Source organism: Triticum urartu, chromosome 2A (genome assembly GCF_056163025.1).
Source record: "Triticum urartu cultivar PI428250 chromosome 2A, HENAU_Tu73, whole genome shotgun sequence".
NCBI classification, from domain to species: Eukaryota; Viridiplantae; Streptophyta; class Magnoliopsida; order Poales; family Poaceae; genus Triticum; species Triticum urartu.
In genome coordinates this window covers 754,573,389-754,592,714 of record NC_141874.1, presented here as the reverse complement: position 1 = coordinate 754,592,714, position 19,326 = coordinate 754,573,389, and the positions used below count along the sequence as shown (strand labels likewise).

Genomic DNA, 19,326 nt, shown 5'->3' with positions numbered 1-19,326 from the left:
GTGCTAGAACTCGGAGGTGCCGTAGTTTCGGTGCTTAATCGGTCGGATCGTGGAGACGTACGACTACATCAACCAAACGCTTCCGTTGTCGATCCACTAGGTATGTAGATCATACTCCCCCTCTCGTTGCTATACATCACCATGATCTTGCGTGTGCGTAGGAAATTTTTTGAAATTACTATGAAACCCAACAGTTTCACAAAAGCCTCATGTGATGATGTTTCTATCATTGCGAAGATCAACTGCTTGGCGCTGGGTTCCGTTGTTTCGCACAAATGCTCTGCTAGCTCATCATCAACGAGTGCCCACATGCACCTGGCCATCGACACTCCAGCATCGAGTGTCGCCATCAATCCTCGGTGCCACATAGCCCGCATGTGCTCGAACTTAACAAATTCCTGTTGGCCCAGACATCTTCTCTGGGAATGGTGTGCTTTGCTAATCTCCACAGGAACATACGAATCTTCCTTGACCGGGGATCTCCACAGAAGCTTCCCTGAAGTGGCACCGCGGTCAGCACTGGAAGAACTAGCCGCGCCATCTAGCCAGGAACCTCTTCTCATTTTTGTAGCCACCATCATCCTGTAGGCTGACCGAATAGAAAATTCACAATTCTTTTCAAAGTTCCATGCCCAATAGTTGGGAATATTTGAAGTGCATAATGGTATCTATCGAATAGCGGTGATATCGATTCGAAGGCAAACTTCCTCAAGTTTAGTCAGACTCCACGAGGCCGAAGTGTGGTCAATTAAGAAATAAACTAGCTTTGGAGGATTGTTAGAGCGACGTCCATATGGTTGCACCATGACATCCCTAGGATCCAGTTGTTCAGTCCATATATTGGTTCTTTCACCATTACTGATTCGACGAATCAAACATTGTTTCAAAATATCCCTCCCCTCAAGGATTGAATGCCATATTTGGCTTGGGTGACTTCCTAGCTCCGCAGAGAAGATAGTTCCATTGGGGAAGTATGCACTCTTAAAAAAATGCACTCAAAGATTCTGGAGTCTAAAGAATATGCCATGCCTGTTTTGCTAACGAAACCAAATTAAACAACTCAAAATATTTGAAGCCAAGGCCTCCCATGCTATTTGGTTGTCTCATTGCCTCCCATGAAGCCCAGCTAGGCTTGCGTTTCCTTCCTTGCTGCCCCACTAAAACTTTCGTATCAACATATTTAAATGTTCAGTAAGGCCGCGAGGTGACTTGAACCAGAACATAGAATAAACAAACTGACTTCACTAATACCTCTTTACCTCCACTTGACATTGTTTGTTCAATCCATCCTTGTACTCTACTCCATGGGTAGTCCTTGAGATACTTGAAGTCATCGTTTTTTGAGCACCCCACATCCGATGGCATTCACAAATACATTGCACTCAATGTATCATTTGGAACATGTAACAACCCCTTAACTTCCTCTCTTATGCTATTTGGACACCCTTTGCTGAAGAAAATAGATGATTTGTCATAATTTATCCCGTGCCATGAAGCTCTGCAATAAGTGGTCAACAATTAGTTTATCTCATTAGCCCACCAGCACTAGGCCTAAAAAACAGCAGGTTGTTATCAGCAAATAATAAATGGTTAACCGGCGCCGCCGAAGGGGACACCTAGGGTGTGTTTGGTTATCCGACAAGCGCTTTCTTAGCTTGGCCAAGCAAGGGAGCGATGGATTTGGTTCCTGAGCTAGCTTGCCTTGTTGCCAGCGGTTTCCTGCTTTTTGTTCTATCGAGCAAGCAAGCCAAATCGGCTAGCCTCCGTCGGCAAGCCTAGCTTTGCCTAGCAAGGTAAACCGGCAAGGGATCCAAACGCACCCTTAATACCAGTCAAGTTGGATGACTCATTGATAGATTTTAGGAGGCACAAAAGACCCTCTTCTACTATCAGGAATAGATATGGTGATACTGGATCTCCCTATCGAATTCCATGTGAAGGTTTGAACTCTTGTAGTTTCTTGCCATTGAACAAAATAGAAAATGTAACTGACCTCAAGATACTCATGACAATATGCACCCAATGCTCTGTGAAACACGGATTCAACATTATTGCTTGCAAGTAATCCCACTTCACCCTATCATATGACATCATCATATATAGCTAGGGCGCAAACTTCTGTTTTTCTTTGCAGTATTCCTTTTCATGTAGTGCAAGCATTCACAAGCAGTGATTATGTTATCAGTAATAAGTCTACCTGGGGCGAACGTGTACTATTCTTCTGGTATTATCTCTGGCAACACTAGTTCCAGCCTATTGTATATGATTTTCGAAGCAATTTTATACAAAATATTGTACAATGAAATAGGCATGAACTGTGACAGAAGGGTGGGATTTTTTACATTTGGTACTAAAACCAACATAGTCTCATTAATACTTTCTACCGATTCAGTGCCATTAATAATCCTTAGAACTACCGTTGTGACATCAGCCCCACATAACTCCCAATGTCACTGAAAGAAATGGGCTGGGAAGCCATCTGGCCCCAGCACCTTTGTTGGGAATATCTGGAATAACGCTGTTTTAACCACCTCCTGGGTGTAATCACCATTTCTATCCCGTGTTACTCTATTGGTAATCATTCGTGCCAAGATAATGTACCTCCACATCGATATGATACTTTGAAAACCAACAACTTCCGCCTTTATTGAATCATTCCAAAAGGAGTTAAATGCATTGGCGGTGCTTGAACTTGCAAAGAAAGCACGCTTTGGTCACTGTACTTAAAAGTACATCCAATACGGTCACTGAATACGACAAGACGTGATTATACAGTCACTGTTCATCGTATGCCACTCATTGTTGCTCGATTTGACCACATGTTGACCAGTGGGAGGCGCTAGCTGGTGGTTGCGGGATGTTGCCCAATGTTTTTACAAGAAAATCCCTAGTTTGCTCTGTAATTCCTCCCATCTCCCTATCTCTTCGGCTTTGATCATAATGAAAGGGGAGGAGGGGATAGGTGGCGCAGGAAGAGGCGGGTGGAGGCAATTGTCGGCAGCAGCGCACCATCTCTGGTGCCAGTTCTTGGGGAAGGGTGAGAGTCACCGCGGAGGCGTGCCGCATCTCGTCACTGAAGCTCTTTCAGCGGGATGTCGCTTGTTTGTCGATCCGATGGTGCTCCGGAGCCCAACTACAGTAAGCCCTCATGGTTCTTGCGCTATAATATCTAGGATAGAAATTTAGGTTTTGGCATTGTGGATGTTGAGTTTTTTAGTCAGTTATGGCCATCTATAATTTGAAGATTTGGATAGGGTTTTGGGCCAGGATTTGGGGGGTTTCGGTGTATAGGGTTTTGGGTTGGAAAAGTTTGTTGTCTGTAGGGGATTAAGACGTATATGCGCTATGTTTTGTTGGATGTAGAAACGGCTGAGTAGATTCTGGATCATACAGTGGTGGTATAGGGTTTTTGGTGTTAATAGGGTTTTTGGTGCTCAAAGGTGGTTGCTTGCCTGTGTTTCTGAGGCTCTGTTTTGTTGTGCTCTATTTTGATGTATGCAGGTAAGCGCAGCAAGAAGTTTTTAGTTCATTTTAACTATGTGGATATTTCTTGGGCAAGGTAGCAATTGTTCTTATCTCAATGGTCATGAACTATGGTATGATGAAGTTGATACAGATACTTGGTCTCCAATCATGATTGAACACCTAGTTGAGGAGATAGGATGGGAGATGGCAGGCAGGCTCAAGGTCTATTACTGCATTCCCATTATGTCAATCAAGAGGAATGTGTTGAGAGAAATCAGAGGAGATAGTGACACAGATTGGATGCTTACATTTGTGTCACTTGGCCATTACTCATTTAGTCTATATCTTGACCACGATGACAGTTTGAATGCAAACTTCACTAAGGATGATGTGGTCAATTTCCCAATAAGGCAGCTACCTCTAGTGATTAATCGTTGCAAGATTAAATCAAATGAGCCAGAAATTGCAGATATGTTCAGCCTGAAGATGCAGATGTGGCACACCCAATTCCTAGCAAGTAGTGTATCCTCCAGATAATGCAGAAGATGATGATGATGTAAGCAAATTTGTGTTTACAAGAAGGGAAGTATCTTTTGGGAGCCAAGATGCAAGTATGGAGGAGCCAGCTGTGATGCAACCCACAATAGATCAAGTATGTACCGAATGTGAAGGTGGTAGAGCAAGAGAGTGCAAAAGGAGAAGCAGACAGAGCAACTCATCTGGAGGAGGCAATGATGAAATGGACGGAGTGGGCCGAGGTGTCCTCAAGACTGTATGGCCACCGGGGCGTAGACATCGGGGAGAGTGCATGGAGTGGCGGCGGCCGGCGGCGTTGGTCGGTTTAGTGAGATTAGATCACGGACGTGGTCTTTTTTCCTAGAGCTAACGATCATTGGGTTGTCTAGCATGGGGACGTTTTGGGGTAGTCTAATGGCAAAACACTTGATTTGAACCGTTGATCTGATTGGTAGACCATTGTTGTAACGTGGACACTTGGATGTGATTAAGTTGGTTTGATCACGTTTGCATTTTGTGGTGTGGCTGTAGGGGAGTGCAAAACGCATTCAATACAATCCAACATATATAGCATTGACAGACGTAGATTATGGTACAGAACAAACAGCACTGAGAAACTAAGATGAGGAGGGTAATAACTAATAATAGGATCAAAACGGCAGCACTTCAAAAGCGTATCTCCAGAAGATTTGGCCATGAACACCACTCTGGCTGGGCATCAGTTGATCCACTGGCCTGGAACACAGTCTTGAACTCTTGATCGCCGGCGGCAGCAACCCTACTGCAGGGACAGGAGGTGGCTGAGCTCCGGCAGCCGCATGCATGGTCTTCCGCCCGCCGTCGACGCAGGAAATCACCAGCTCGAAGCGAACGTGTGCCGGCCAGTTAATTTTCCTGCTCACGAGTAATCGTGAGTCATCCGGATTGCGTCGGTCTCGGACTCTCGGTCTCGTTAGGGATCCGGACTGCGTCCACAAAAGCGCACAGATACAGCACGGGACGGCACAGATCGATCATGGCCATGGACCAGCTGCCCGAGGACCTGCTCGCCGACGTCCTCCGCCGCCTCCCTCCGCACGTCCTCGCCGCGGCGCGGTGCGTGCACAGCTCCTGGCGCGCCGCCGTCGACGCCCGCCGCCTCATGGACCCCCCACGCCTCCCGCTCGCCGGCATCCTCATCAACTTCCAAGGCCGCGAGTTCACGCACCTCTTCGCATGCCCCCCCTCGCCGGCCTCGTCCGTGGCCACCGCCAAGTTCCTCCGGCGCCTTCCCGACTGGGGCTGTGACGTGCTCGTCAAGGACCACTGCAATGGCCTCCTCCTCCTGCTGGGCGGCTACGTGGTGAGCCCGGCCGCGCGGCGGTGGGCCGTGCTGCCGCCGCGGCCGCGCCGCCGCGACACCAAGGAGCTCTTCTTCCGCCACTACGACTACATCGCGTTCGATCCCGCCGTGTCGCCGCACTACGAGGTGTTCGCCGTCCCGGAGGTTCCTTGGAGCCGGGGACCACGGGCGGCGGGGTGGGAGTGGCCGCCGTCGCCGATGCTGCTGCACGTGTACTCCTCCAGGACTAACAGGTGGGAGGAGAGGTCCTTCCGGCGGCAGGGGGAGGCCTTCGGGACCATCGCCGACGTGCCTTGGTCTCGCATGAACCAAAGACGCGCCGTCTACTGGCATGGACACCTCTACGTGCACCACCATTTTGTCATGAGGTACTACCCTTCTCTCTCTCTCTCTCTCTCTCTCTCTCTCTCTCTTCGAAATTGGACGGCGTTATCTGACGAACATTCGATGGGAGCGTCTTCCCAGCGAACGCGCAAACTTGCCATGCGTTTTCAAGTAATTGCCATGTGAAATTTACAGAAATTGTCATGATCGATGGCGAAAATTGTCATGTCGCACAAAAAAATGGCAAGCTGTGCAGAGAATTCTCTTCCGTTAGATCATGATCCGATGGATCTAAGTGAGTTCGCTGGGAGGCCTTAAAAATATGACGTTTCCCAGATAACTTTAAGGTTGAAATTTGACCTAGATAGGATGAATTCGGAGCTTCAACATCAATGGATGCTTGCTGAGGCTAAGGGATTATCCTCTCTTTTTTTAGTAGAAAAACTGCCACTGAAATATCATTCGATCTATAAGATATGTATGTTTTTGAATTTGTAATTTTGTAACTACTACATATATTTGTTTATCTGCAGAATATCTTTGTTAAGTGGCAAGTACCAAGTAATCAAGCCACCCCAAGGTATTATTACCAAGGCCCAAGAAGTTCCACAACAACGACTCGGAAAATCGGAGAAAGGTGTGTATCTTGCATCAATCGCTTCTCATCGCTGGCTTCAAGTATGGATCCTCGACGAGGCTCGTGCTCCTACCGAGTGGGTCTTAAAGTATGAGACAGATCTTGTCCTTGGCCGTATGCAAGCAGATCTGAGATACAATCCGGATGCTCAGGGGTCTTGGATCATAGAAGACGTCAACGATAATCCCCCTCGTGATAGATCTCCAGATTACAAAGAACAAGCTAAGCAGGAAAATAAGGATGTCCTTGGCACCAAAGATTTTTACATCCTTGGATTTCACCCTCATGAAGAAGTTCTCTTTCTGAGCGAGTCCTTGCAGAGAGGAATGGCCTATCATTTGAGTAGCTCGAAGTTCCAATACCTGGGAAACATGCGCCCGACACGCTACCATGGGTTTAGTGAAGGCTATGAATTCTTACGAAGTTCATTTCCATACACGCCATGCTTGACCGCAGAGTTCCCTATGGATAATTGATTCAGGAGCTCATCATGTGTTCCCAAACATCTCATCATGTGTTCCCACACAGTGGCTGCGATGGAGGCTCCTCAATATGCCTGTATATTATATAATGGGGTGTGTAAGGGAGAAATTGCATAATGAAAATGTTCTTCTGGAATTTACTGGGTTTGTCTAAGAGAGAAATTGCATAACTAAAATGGTTTTTATTATTTGAATATGTGAAGCAGACAACAGCAACGTTATGATCTCAGACCAAATTACAGATGCTTTTGGCATTTTGGTCACCTCTTTTTTTTTTGAAAGGATTTTGGTCACCTTTTAGCTCAGCAAGGCAAACATCCACACCTACCAGTTGAAGGGCCATGTAATGATCCATAGCCTACTGAACATGCGTGAACTTATACATGACCAAGGGTGCAGGCATTCAAAAAGGCTTACAATACCGAAAAGCTTAAAAGATTATGGTACACTGCCGAAAATAATAAGGAAGCTTGTAATTTGAAGGGGTAGCTCCTTACAAAACATTCCCAATTCATTGGCGGACAATAGAAAGCGAGTCTGACAAGTTACTACAGCAGATCATGCAAATTATAAATACATACATTGGTACATATACACAAATAAATTAGAACACGGAACAACCACCACAAAATACACCACACATACAACACAGTTGAGATGTACTAACGGAATCGCAAAATGAAAGAACAAACATAGGTACATGTCTAGTTTTTAGACTAATAGTGCGAATGCCGCATAATTCATGGAAACATGGTTACTGAGAAAACAAGTCATGCTAAGTTGATTAGCCAGTTTGATGTCGAAGAGACGCTCGGAGTGGGCTGCCGAAAGAGGCCTTGGGAACACTATCTCATCACCCTTATGAGCTCACCATGTTGAATTGGAACCTAGACAGCTGCTGCGGGATGGTGGAAATTACAGGTCCATACCGCTGCATACAAATAGAAACAGATTTCAGACTTTCACCACAAAAACCTTGATAACGGCACGATGTAATAATACAAGTCACAGAGCAAAATATAGCATGCTTGAGCAAACTTTGTGTGGGGTCTGAATTTCATTAAAAAAAATGCATGTTACAGCCATCCTATCCCTATTGCCTGGTTAAACAGAAATAAAAATGGTAAAAACTGATGGTGCCAAAAGGAATCCAGATTGAAGTGGTTTCATAACTACAAGAGATGGATTCTTTCTCACAGAGATCAATTCAATAGTACCATCATTCATTTATGTGAAGCAAGACAAAAACAGTTGTATGGGGTCAGATTCTTGTGATGAAAATTACAACATGTCACTGGAAATTTATTAAGGCATATATATCTAGACACACTCGAGGGATGAATACAATGTTTCTAAACATCAAGGAAAGCTAACATTCAGCATGGGGGAGTGCCAATTACCTGAACATTGTCATAGAGTTCAAACAGTGGAACAGCAAGTAGCTTCAAGTTCCTTGGAACAGCGAAATACTCTCTTTCAGTTAGATGAACAATGAAAAGCTTCTTGCATTCCTGTTCATCACATTGGTCATTTTCATTATCTAATCCCAAATCCCAACAATAGATGGTAAAAAAACCTCTTAAGCAAGAATGTACCTTGGGCTTGGTTATATGTGGAGGGCAATAAGGATACATCACGGTTTCAAAGTTTGGCCTCCACCAAACAGCAACACACTCACCAACCTGTAAGTGAAAAACACATTACAGCTTTATAGGAATGGATACAGTTTACATTACACAAGGTCTACGTTAAAAAACATCTCATAGCAACAAAGTGAGCATGCTGTCAATAGGACAGGAACCCAAGATTACTGTAAGAAGCTAGACACGCAAGTTCATGCTGATTCAACGTATTTCATACTTCGGTAAGTAAAGACTACACGTCAGTGTTGCATGTCTTCTACAGATGTCCACTTCGAATATTGTTTCATAAGCATGTGGACACAGGAAATTATGCTGGGGTGATGGTAGGTGGTTCATGTTTTAAATAGTGGAAATTGTGATAGCGATTTCTGTAGTTAGCACTTAGCACCCGTGTCACTGTTCCATTTAGGCACAGCCACAACATAGTACATACGGAGCTATATAATGTTAATGACATGCTATAAATTTTTCCTCTCGGACACAGGACATGCCATAAATATGACTGTTATAGATGGGTCAAAGAAGCTGAAATCGCAGTTCAATCTTTTATTTCTTCCAGATGTAGATAGTCTTCAGTGCAGTTGGATTAACTATGATTCAGTAAGGTACAAAGTGACCAGTTCCAACATAATTATGCGAAATGGTATGGCCATTGACCATTAACAAAAAAGGAACTGAACTTCTCTTGGACTCAAATACCTGCCAGTTAGGTGGAAAGGAAGGTGAGTTCACTGCAAGTTTGCTGCACAACTTTCTTTTCAGGCCCTCAATTTCTGTAGAATTCAAGTCACGTAAGCAAACAGCCAAAGCAGATGACCCCATGTATGAGGAACAAAATAGAAGAGTGAAGCAACAGAAAACTCACCATTTTCCCCAGGCTTCAAACGTCCACCAGGAAGTTTGCAAAATGTGTTCCCAATTTGCAATAACAGTATGTGGGGGTGATTGTGCTCTTGCACCTGAACAGGATAATGCAATGAATATTTCAGTTTATTTGCCAAATTAATACGTCCACTGAACAATTGTTACTGCAGGAAATTTGTCAACAATTGGATGTGTTCAGTCACAAAAATGTATATGAACATAATGATGAGATGGAAGAATAGAAACATACCAGCAGGATTGCTTCAACACTTGTCCGCATTCCTTCTTTCATGTAGCTGCCATTTGTCAAAGTAATTAGTTGGTTGATCCACTTGACAGGACAAGGTTAAGAAACATATTTAGCAAAGAAGCCAAGCTGTTCGCAGGGTACTTAAGACACAAAACAGAATGTACATAAACCTACAACCAATTGAAGAACCACCGAAGCTTCTATATGGATTTCCTTTATGATACATATTGACTTGACATTCCAGGCCATTCTACCAACAAATTATCTTTTATAACTATTTGTTACAAAGTGCACCATAATTACAAGTTACATCCTTGGCAAAAAAAAAGGATCCACCAGGCAACATAACCATTGTAGTTCCCCTACTACACACATCTATTAAAGAAACTACACACAGTAATGCAATCCTGAAACAAGAGGGAGTAGTCAACCTCAGGAACTAGATTGCTCGGCATTTCTGCTGTTATTTCAAGCCAGCACCAGCTTACAACGCGCAACAGAAAGCCATCAAACTAACAAAAACACCTATTTTTATTAACATACAGACAGATTCACATAACACTCTGTTTTCATCAAGTAAGTTCCACAGTACCTAAATCCATGCTAAATAAGAGCAGCATTCGCAACAAGATGTTCGAAATTTGACTAAAAACATGGAAATTTGGTCTTCTTCCAATAATGCTCCATGGTATACTCCGACATAAGGAACCATTAATTACATAATGCTCCATGATTACAAAAGAAATCTGCCAAGCCCCATAATTATTGCAGTTCCCCTGATAAGCACATCTAGTAAAGGAACTACACAAAGTAATGTAACCACGAACAGAGAGGAAATGGTCGACCTCATAAACTAGATTGGTCGGCATTTCTTCTGCTATTCCAAGCCAGCACCAGCTTACAACCCTCAACAGAAAGCCATCAAACTAACAAAAGCACCTATATTAGCATACAGGCAGATACACAGAACACTGGGTTTCCACGAAGCAATTTCTGCAGTACCTAAATCCGAGCTAAAACCAAGCAGCCTTAGCAACATGATGTTCAAAATTTGACTACAGATATGCAACAATTTGATCTTGTCCCAACAATAATGCATGGTACAAGGAACAATTTGTAACATAAAGTGGCATAATTACAAGTTATGCCGTTACAAAAAACAAAATTTGCCAAGCTCCATACTTATTAAAGTTCCCCTGCTAAGCACATCGAGTAAACTAGATTGCTCTGCATTTGTGCAGTTATTTCAAGCCACCGGCAGCTTTCAACCCTGAATAGATAGCCAAAAATCCAATCAAAATTCATATATCAACACACAGATCTAGGTTTCCATGAAGCGATTTCCAGAGTTCTTATACTGATCTGAGCTAATACAAAGCGTCCAGGCGGAGTAAATTTCAAATTTTGACCAAAGTAGGCAACGATCTGGCCACCTCCAGACATTCCCCCGCGGAACTCGCCGGCGCAGGGGACTCTGCTGATGACATCGAAACTAACGACGGGGATCTTCGACCCGGGGAATAATCCGAGCTCTAGTGTTCAGGGCTTCCGGCGAGAGCGGTTCATGGAGTGGATCAGGGAGGCCGAGGGCGGGGAGGCGCACTTACTTGACCTTCATGCGGGCAAGGCGGTCGGCGACGGAGGTGTCCTTCTCCATCTTGGGCTCCTTGGTGCCGAACGTGTAGTTGGCGAGCGGGTACACGTTCACCACCGACGACGTCGAGGCGCCCACCATCTCCTCCGCTTCGATTCGCGGGGCGCTCGCGGTTTTCTTCTCGGGCTCCGGTGGTCGCCGGTGGTGGCGGCGGCGGGGGAGGAGAGGCTGATGGTGGGGGGTGGGGTCGGGGTCGGGTCAGGTCGGCGTCTCGGTCGCTGCTTGGGCTCGGTCGGTTTCGTGATATACAGACAGGCCCACTTCCTTCCGTCTACAGCCACGGTTTGGTCTGGATTTGTATAGATACTAGTAAATATGCCCGTACGTTGCACTGGGATATAAAAAATCACACTTTAATTAAAAAAACAGAGTACCCTCAAAAAAGAATTAAAAGAACAGAGTGCTTAAGGTGAGATAATTTGGATGTGCAGTTGTGGTATAAAGATAAAAGAACTTTTGAGAATTCTCACATGGAAACATTCGTTAATTAAATATGATAGTTTGAAAAGGAAATGCATATTTGTAGTTATTAATGTATGAATTGAGGGCTACCTTGATGTAGATATATTACTTAAATACATGTAGATTGTTTTTTTTCACTTTGTTTATCTTGTCCAAGTCTCTTTAGCCATGAAGTTATGATATTTTTTCTTAAGTGGCATTGTTTCATCTGCCATTCCCACTATGAAACAAATGTAATTGTAGTCCCGAGTTATTTCTTTTAATTGTTTGTCCACAATTTTCACCTTCAAATAATGCATCGAATCCGATTGCATGATCTTATTTTGCTTTATTCATCAAATTCAAACCCCAACTCCCCTGTGTCATTAATATAGAGTAGTCTTAACATGCTCCCTCTGATTAACTCTTACCTACTTACCTCACATGTAAAAAGAGAGGGTAAGAGGGAGCACGTTAATATTTGCCATTGATACATGATGATTAGGTAGACCGATACCGATGTGGAGCTCGCTGGTACTGTATTTCTCTTTAAAAAACCTTCAATGATTGCATTCAACTACTATATCATTAATTTTACAAAACAAATAATTTCATGCACAAATTTATTGTTTGATTATATGCAAACCACTTCTAACTATTATGTGCGATCTAAGCATAGTAGTGTAGCTATGATGTTTATCCGCAGTAGTGAGCACGCGTAGGCTTTCTAGGTTTTTTGCCATATGATTTTGTGTTCCCGGTATTTTAGGTTTTATCAGCATTTTCGAGCTTGTAATTGTATGGTATGTAATAACAGTAGCACAAATGTTAGAGTATTTATGTCTAGTATCTATTCATTTTACTCGGGAACCTTTGAATCGGTCGACCAGCGCCGGTATTCATGCGTTATCACCATATTTTTGTTGGACATCCTTCCTTCTTATCGGTCAAGTTTTTGTCCTATTTCTTGCGTTGTTTCTCTCCTACTATCACGTCCAAATTGTCCAGCCAGTCGCAAAATATAGTTCTACTCTATTAGAGTCTCCATGTTGAAGCTATTTAGTGAAGGAAAAGGATCTTATTTAAATTCACAAAAAAGATTGATCGTACCAAATGGATTGTTTGAAAGTGTACATATTCATGATGCTTCAAGAACTTGTAAATTTGCACAAAAATTGTTTTTTATGATTGATGTTTTAATGCTCTAAAAAAATATCGTGATTTTTTTAAAATGTCGCACAAATCTCGTCAATTTTCATGGAAATTTACATGCACACGGAAGATAATTGTGACTATATTTTTTCAAATCAAAAGGCTTGATAGTTGAAAATATACTGTTGTTACGGTTTTACCTGGAAGCTCATCCACTTTTTTGACATTTTTGCACTAAGAATACCTAAAAGAAAATACTAATTAATTTAACCTGGCTCATAGAAAAATTAAGCATGTGGTGCGCTGCAATACTAACGTAATGTGGCTCCTTAATTAGCTCCTTGTGATGATCCGGAAGCCCGCTCCCATCGAAGCCGGCGGCGCTGTACATGTCGGCATCGTGGAGTCGTGGTTGATGCTTTCCATCTTGGCACGCGTGAGCCTTGCTGGCCCGGAATTGCTACCACTTTCAGAGGCAGCCAAGCCGCCGCAGTTGGTACTCAACCACTCACGGTTCTCTTATACGTACCATACTGTCCACCAGCTCCACCATGGACATCTCTACCTCCTTATAATCGATGCTCGCTTCCTCACATAATTGTAAACGTATCTTATATTCAGTTCTTTATCAATAACAACATTCAAGGTCCATTCATATGAAGCTTACTTCTAGTCTGCTATAAGGGCGTACTCAACAGATTTAATCACAGTGCTTTTCCGTGCCAAAATAAATATAAGGGATGAGAACCTTGTTCGCAAACTATCCTTTGTTGCCATAGTTATCAACTAAATACTGATTCCGAGATCACGAGGACTGAGGACAGCGAAACAACTTTAAAAGAGAGCCTTGTTACAGAAAGAGGGAACTCAGCTAAGTCATACGAGTACATCAGATAGTCATATTTCTATACGCCAGTAAATCCATGGAACTTCCTCTATACGCCAGTACATCAGATAGTCATATTTCAAACACCTTGAGCGCTATTAATATTTTTTTGTTATTTCTCTGTGTCATACTGACATGTGGGACCCGCACTTTTCGGCGAAGCTGATGTGGCATCGTTTCTCTGTGTCATACTGACATGTGGGACCCGCACTTTTCGGCGAAGCTGATGTGGCATCGTCTCGGCTCATTTCTTGCTCTGCTACACTTACATGTGGGCCCATACTACTGCAAGCTCGCATGGCACCATGTGTAGCACGGGACGTAGCAAGGACTAACATATTGGCCAAAAGAAGAAAAAAACATATGGCACATCAACATGAGCCATCCGTGACGAACTGGATGGTGTATAAATAAAAAAAGGCCCAACTGCTCGTTCCATGACTGTTTCCGTGATGGTTTCTCTGTGTCCGTCATAACGGGGCTACCGCTTTGGGGGCCTATTTTCATCTTGCTAATCCATGACGTTTTCCGTGACGAACTAGAGAAACCATGATCGATGGGCACCCTATCTGTGACGGATTCTGAGAACGTCATCCGAAATCTGTCATGAATTAACAGGTTTCTTGTAGTGATGTCAATGAGATCTACATGGATCGATTGATCAAATAGTGAATATCTGAGAAATCTAAATCTGAACTAACCAAAAAAAGCAAACAATCTTCAGGCTATGTAACTGTACCCACATGTCTGCTCCAAAGAATTGGTTACGGAAAGAAAAGGGAGTATAGTGGAGTTGGGTTCATGCCTAATGGACGACCAATCGTTCCTGCTACTCCAGCTTCCCGCCTCCCAGCTTGAATTGGTGCTGCCACTACGGCCAGCAAGCATCCGCCACGAAGATTCATGCATGGCTTCTTTGCGTACGCCAACACGCCCTGTCTTACCACCGGCATGCTGTTGCTCATCCTGCCGTCTACACGCCCTTGCAGATTCAGTGCACCGGGAGAAGAAAAATCAATGCAAAATAGAAAGACCAGATCTTATACGCAATGATAGATGACACACATCAAGGGACTTATTTGTGAAGGACCAAGCTAACAACATTCATATACTGTTTAAAAGCTTGGGGCTTCCCTTGAATGGCAACACTCATTTAGTTCTACACCAGTCAATGTAAAAAATTAAGGAGCAGCATCAAAGATCAACCAAAATGTTACAAAATAATTTAAAAACGCAAGGCCCAAATCTGGAATGGTCATTGTGAATTGGCTCAGAGAATGTGAACCATATAACCTGGAAAGTGCTATATATAACAGTATAACCGAAGATTATCACAAAATTCATAACTGTCAACCTCTAGTCCTCTACCGACACAGTTGTGCCCATTCAAAAAATCACCAAATTTGAGGTTGAAATTAAATTGCATTTAAGCCAAGGTTATGATCAAATACAGCTTTCCTGCAAAAAAACAGCTTAAGAGAAGTTGTAAGATTCTAGGACATAAATTTGTTGGATAACTACATATAAATATGTTTTATAGAACTAAACGCTCTTATATTTCTTTATAGAAGGAGTACTTCACAATCCGAATATAAACTGATATACATGAGTAGAGCCAGAGCTTTCTGAATCATCAATTAGACAATTGGGATATGCTATTATACCTCCCGGTCTAGAGGATGCAATCAACTAAAAAGTCTTAAGGTCCCAAAATTTAACAATTGTCATTTGAACCTACAGAAGCGTGTGGAAAGAACAGAAAGCAAAAGTTATAACTAACCAAGTCTAGATGATATATAAATTATTTTGGAGGAAAGATGTTATCTAGGAAAACATCTTATGTTTTTGTACAGGTATCAGTGACCCCAAAAATATAAAGGATATCTTCCGCTAGAGCAGGAGTTTATTCACCTTGTTAATATTAGCACTGTTGTGAGCAACTGAGCATATATGGCACCTTTATAGGTTGGACCAAACAACAGATTCTCCTGTAATTTGTGTGGTACTACTTAATAGGTTGGATCAAAATCTTACCTTCACAGAACTCTTAGCCCTACCAGAAACAATCCACCGACCATCAGGAGCGAATCAAGCAGATCAATCCTCTCACTATGACCCTGATATGTGTGAATGAGTTTCTACCATGTCATTTTTTCCCTCTTCCACGAGTTCCTCTTCATCTTTAGCTTCAACAAATTTCTGTTAAACCAATGGACAACACCATCAATGTCAACAAACAAGATGAAATTAACCAATAACTGGTTCCACACACCGTGAGAGACATAGCCAACATACACCTATGATCCAATCTTGCTTTTCAGATAAAAATTCAGAATAGAACTATCTCTTTATCAGCAGTTCGTCCAACTTGCTGGACTGCCTCCTAATCAAAAGGCTTCTACCTTGCGGCCTCTCTCTTTCAGGCCTCCTCTTCTTCCTCTACTTGAGGCAGGCCTAACCATAAGTACCAACCTGCGCTTAATCTTTGAGACACCAGTAGCTAGCTGCTCAGTTTAGTGAACAATAGTTTATTTGTACAAGTAAAAGAGCAGCATCGGAATGGGTTTGATTGACTAAACTGAAAATCAATAGTTGAAACAAATAATCATGGATGCATCCACCACAAAAACAAGGAACTGGAAGAAAAAGTGGGTCGTGGCTGTCATCATGTCACAGCAACAGTGTGTGCATGAGCAGATCGACCTCAGCGCCGCCAGCCTATGGCTCAGGCAGGGAGAGAGGGAAAGGAGGCCTCACCGTGGTAGGGCTAGGAGGGGGCTGGAGTGCTCCACCTCGCGCGATCCCCCTTCTTACCCCGCGTAGGGGCTCGTCACATGCGGGCCATCGAGGAAGGGCCGGATGGGTAGGAGGGGATGGATCGGGGAAGCTGAGTGCATGCCACAATTAGGCCGGGGATGAAGGAAATATGCCCTAGAGGCAATAATAAAGTTATTATTTTTTTCCTTATATCATGATAAATGTTTATTATTCATGCTAGAATTGTATTAACCGGAAACATAATACATGTGTGAATACATAGACAAACTTAGTGTCACTAGTATGCCTCTACTTGACTAGCTCGTTAATCAAAGATGGTTATGTTTCCTAACCATGAACAAAGTGTTGTTATTTGATTAACGAGGTCACATCATTAGTTGAATGATCTGATTGACATGATCCATTCCATTAGCTTAGCACCCGATCGTTTAGTATGTTGCTATTGCTTTCTTCATGACATATACATGTTCCTATGACTATGAGATTATGCAACTCCCGTTTGCCGGAGGAACACTTTGGGTGCTACCAAACGTCACAACGTAACTGGGTGATTATAAAGGAGCATTACAGGTGTCTCCAAAGGTAGATGTTGGGTTGGCGTATTTCGAGATTAGGATTTGTCACTCCGATTGTCGGAGAGGTATCTCTGGGCCCTCTCGGTAATGCACATCACTTAAGCCTTGCAAGCATTGCAACTAAATGAGTTAGTTGCGGGATGATGTATTACAGAACGAGTAAAGAGACTTGCCGGTAACGAGATTGAACTAGGTATAGGAATATCAACGATCGAATCTCGGGCAAGTAACATACCGATGACAAAGGGAACAACGTATGTTGTTATGCGGTCTGACCGATAAAGATCTTCGTAGAATATGTAGGAGCCAATATGGGCATCCAGGTCCCGCTATTGGTTATTGACCGGAGACGTGTCTCGGTCATGTCTACATTGTTCTCGAACCCGTAGGGTCCGCACGCTTAAGGTTTCGATGACAGTTATATTATGAGTTTATGAGTTTTGATGTACCGAAGGAGTTCGGAGTCCCGGATGAGATCGGGGACATGACGAGGAGTCTCGAAATGGTCGAGACGTAAAGATTGATATATTGGAAGCCTATGTTTGGATATCGGAAGTGTTCTGGGTGAAATCGGGATTTTACCGGAGTACCGGGAGGTTACCGGAACCCCCCGGGGAGCTATATGGGCCTTAGTGGGCCTTAGTGGAAAACAGAAGGGGCTGCCCTAGATGGGCTGCGCGCCACCCTCCCTCCCCTAGTCCTATTAGGACTAGGAGAGGTGGCCGGCCTCCTCCCTCTCTTTTTTCCCTCCGCGAATCCTATTCCAACTAGGATTGGGGGGGGGGGGGGGAATCCTACTCCCAGAGGGAGTAGGACTCTCCTGGCGCGACACACCTTGGCCGGCCAGCCTCCCCCCCTCTAGTACTTTATATACTAAGGTAGAGGCACCCTAGAACACACAAGTTGATCCACGTGATCTATTCCTTAGCCGTGTGCGGTGCCCCCAGCCACCATATTCCTCGATAATACTGTAGCGGAGTTTAGGCGAAACCCTGCTGCTGTAGTGCATCAAGATCGTCACCACGCCGTCGTGCTGAAGGAACTCTTCCCCGACACTTTGCTGGATCGGAGTCCGGGGATCGTCATCGAGCTGAACGTGTGCTCGAACTCGGAGGTGCCGTAGTTTCGGTACTTGATCGGTTGGATCGTGAAGACGTACGACTACTTCCTCTATGTTGCGTCAATGCTTCCGCAGTCGGTCTGCGTGGGTACGTAGACAACACTCTCCCCCCTCGTTGCTATGCATCACATGATCTTGCGTGTGCGTAGGAATTTTTTTTGAAATTACTACGAATCCCAACAGTGGCATCCGAGCCTAGGTTATTTATGTTGATGTTATATGCACGAGTAGAACACAAGTGAGTTGTGGGTGATATAAGTCATACTGCCTACCAGCATGTCATACTTTGGTTCGGCGGCATTGTTGGACGAGACGACCCGGACCAACATTACGCGTACGCTTACGCGAGACCGGTTCCCCCGACGTGCTTTCCACATAGGTGGCTTGCGGGCGACTGTCTCTCCAACTTTAGTTGAACCAAGTATGGCTACGCCCGGTCCTTGCGAAGGTTAAAACGGAGTCTATTTGACAAACTATCGTTGTGGTTTTGATGCGTAGGTGAGATTGGTTCTTGCTTAAGCCCGTAGCAGCCACGTAAAAACTTGCAACAACAAAGTAGAGGACGTCTAACTTGTTTTTGCAGGGCATGTTGTGATGTGATATGGTCAAGACATGATGCTGAATTTTATTGTATGAGATGATCATGTTTTGTAACCAAGTTATCGGCAACTGACAGGAGCCATATGGTTGTCGCTTTATTGTATGCAATGCAATCGCGATGTAATGCTTTACTTTATTACTAAGCGGTAGTGATAGTCGTGGAAGCATAAGATTGGCGAGATGACAACGATGCTACGATGGAGATCAAGGTGTCGCGCCGGTGACGATGGTGATCACGACGGTGCTTCGGAGATGGAGATCCCAAGCACAAGATGATGATGGCCATATCATATCACTTATATTGATTGCACGTGATGTTTATCTTTTATGCATCTTATCTTGCTTTGATTGATGGTAGCATTATAAGATGATCTCTCACTAAATTATCAAGAAGTGTTCTCCCTGAGTATGCACCTTTGCGAAAGTTCTTCGTGCTGAGACACCACGTGATGATCGGGTGTGATAGGTTCTACGTTCAAATACAACGGGTGCAAAACAGTTGCACACGCGGAATACTCAGGTTATACTTGACGAGCCAAGCATATACAGATATGGTCTCGGAACACGGAGACCGAAAGGTCGAGCGTGAATCATATA

General features: G+C 43.8%; 2 protein-coding genes and 1 long non-coding RNA gene across 3 annotated transcripts; 1 reads left to right on the top strand and 2 right to left on the bottom strand.

Annotated features, from left to right (window-relative positions):
- Positions 1-4,996: 4,996 nt before the first annotated feature.
- Positions 4,997-7,161, top strand: LOC147987817 (uncharacterized). Its single transcript, XM_087545480.1, has 2 exons — positions 4,997-5,691; positions 6,181-7,161. Exons 1-2 carry the CDS (start codon positions 4,997-4,999, stop codon positions 6,758-6,760), a joined length of 1,275 nt encoding a protein of 424 aa, XP_087401606.1. The 3' UTR covers positions 6,761-7,161.
- A 143-nt stretch (positions 7,162-7,304) lies between these two features.
- On the bottom strand, positions 7,305-11,391 carry LOC125540528 (pre-mRNA cleavage factor Im 25 kDa subunit 2). The gene is made up of 7 exons (XM_048704148.2): positions 11,131-11,391; positions 9,524-9,569; positions 9,275-9,368; positions 9,109-9,182; positions 8,362-8,448; positions 8,167-8,277; positions 7,305-7,697 (listed from the first exon to the last, which is right to left on the bottom strand). Exons 1-7 carry the CDS (start codon positions 11,256-11,258, stop codon positions 7,626-7,628), a joined length of 612 nt encoding a protein of 203 aa, XP_048560105.1. The 5' UTR covers positions 11,259-11,391; the 3' UTR covers positions 7,305-7,625.
- A 2,867-nt stretch (positions 11,392-14,258) lies between these two features.
- On the bottom strand, positions 14,259-16,567 carry LOC147987816 (uncharacterized). The gene is made up of 2 exons (XR_015617726.1): positions 16,414-16,567; positions 14,259-15,855 (listed from the first exon to the last, which is right to left on the bottom strand). It is a non-coding gene; the product is annotated as an uncharacterized LOC147987816 (long non-coding RNA).
- Positions 16,568-19,326: the final 2,759 nt, after the last annotated feature.

What these genes read in the sequence shown, in the direction of transcription:
- LOC125540528 (XM_048704148.2), bottom strand. Translation starts at nt 11,258, where the DNA reads ATGGTGGGCGCCTCGACGTCGTCGGTGGTGAACGTGTACCCGCTCGCC. An exon ending in GTGTTGAAGCAATCCTGCTG is followed by an intron (nt 9,369 to 9,523) that starts GTATGTTTCTAT and finishes TATCCTGTTCAG; the next exon opens with GTGCAAGAGCACAATCACCC. An exon ending in AACTCTATGACAATGTTCAG is followed by an intron (nt 7,698 to 8,166) that starts GTAATTGGCACT and finishes ATTTGTATGCAG; the next exon opens with CGGTATGGACCTGTAATTTC.
- LOC147987817 (XM_087545480.1), top strand. Translation starts at nt 4,997, where the DNA reads ATGGCCATGGACCAGCTGCCCGAGGACCTGCTCGCCGACGTCCTCCGC. An exon ending in CACCACCATTTTGTCATGAG is followed by an intron (nt 5,692 to 6,180) that starts GTACTACCCTTC and finishes GTTTATCTGCAG; the next exon opens with AATATCTTTGTTAAGTGGCA.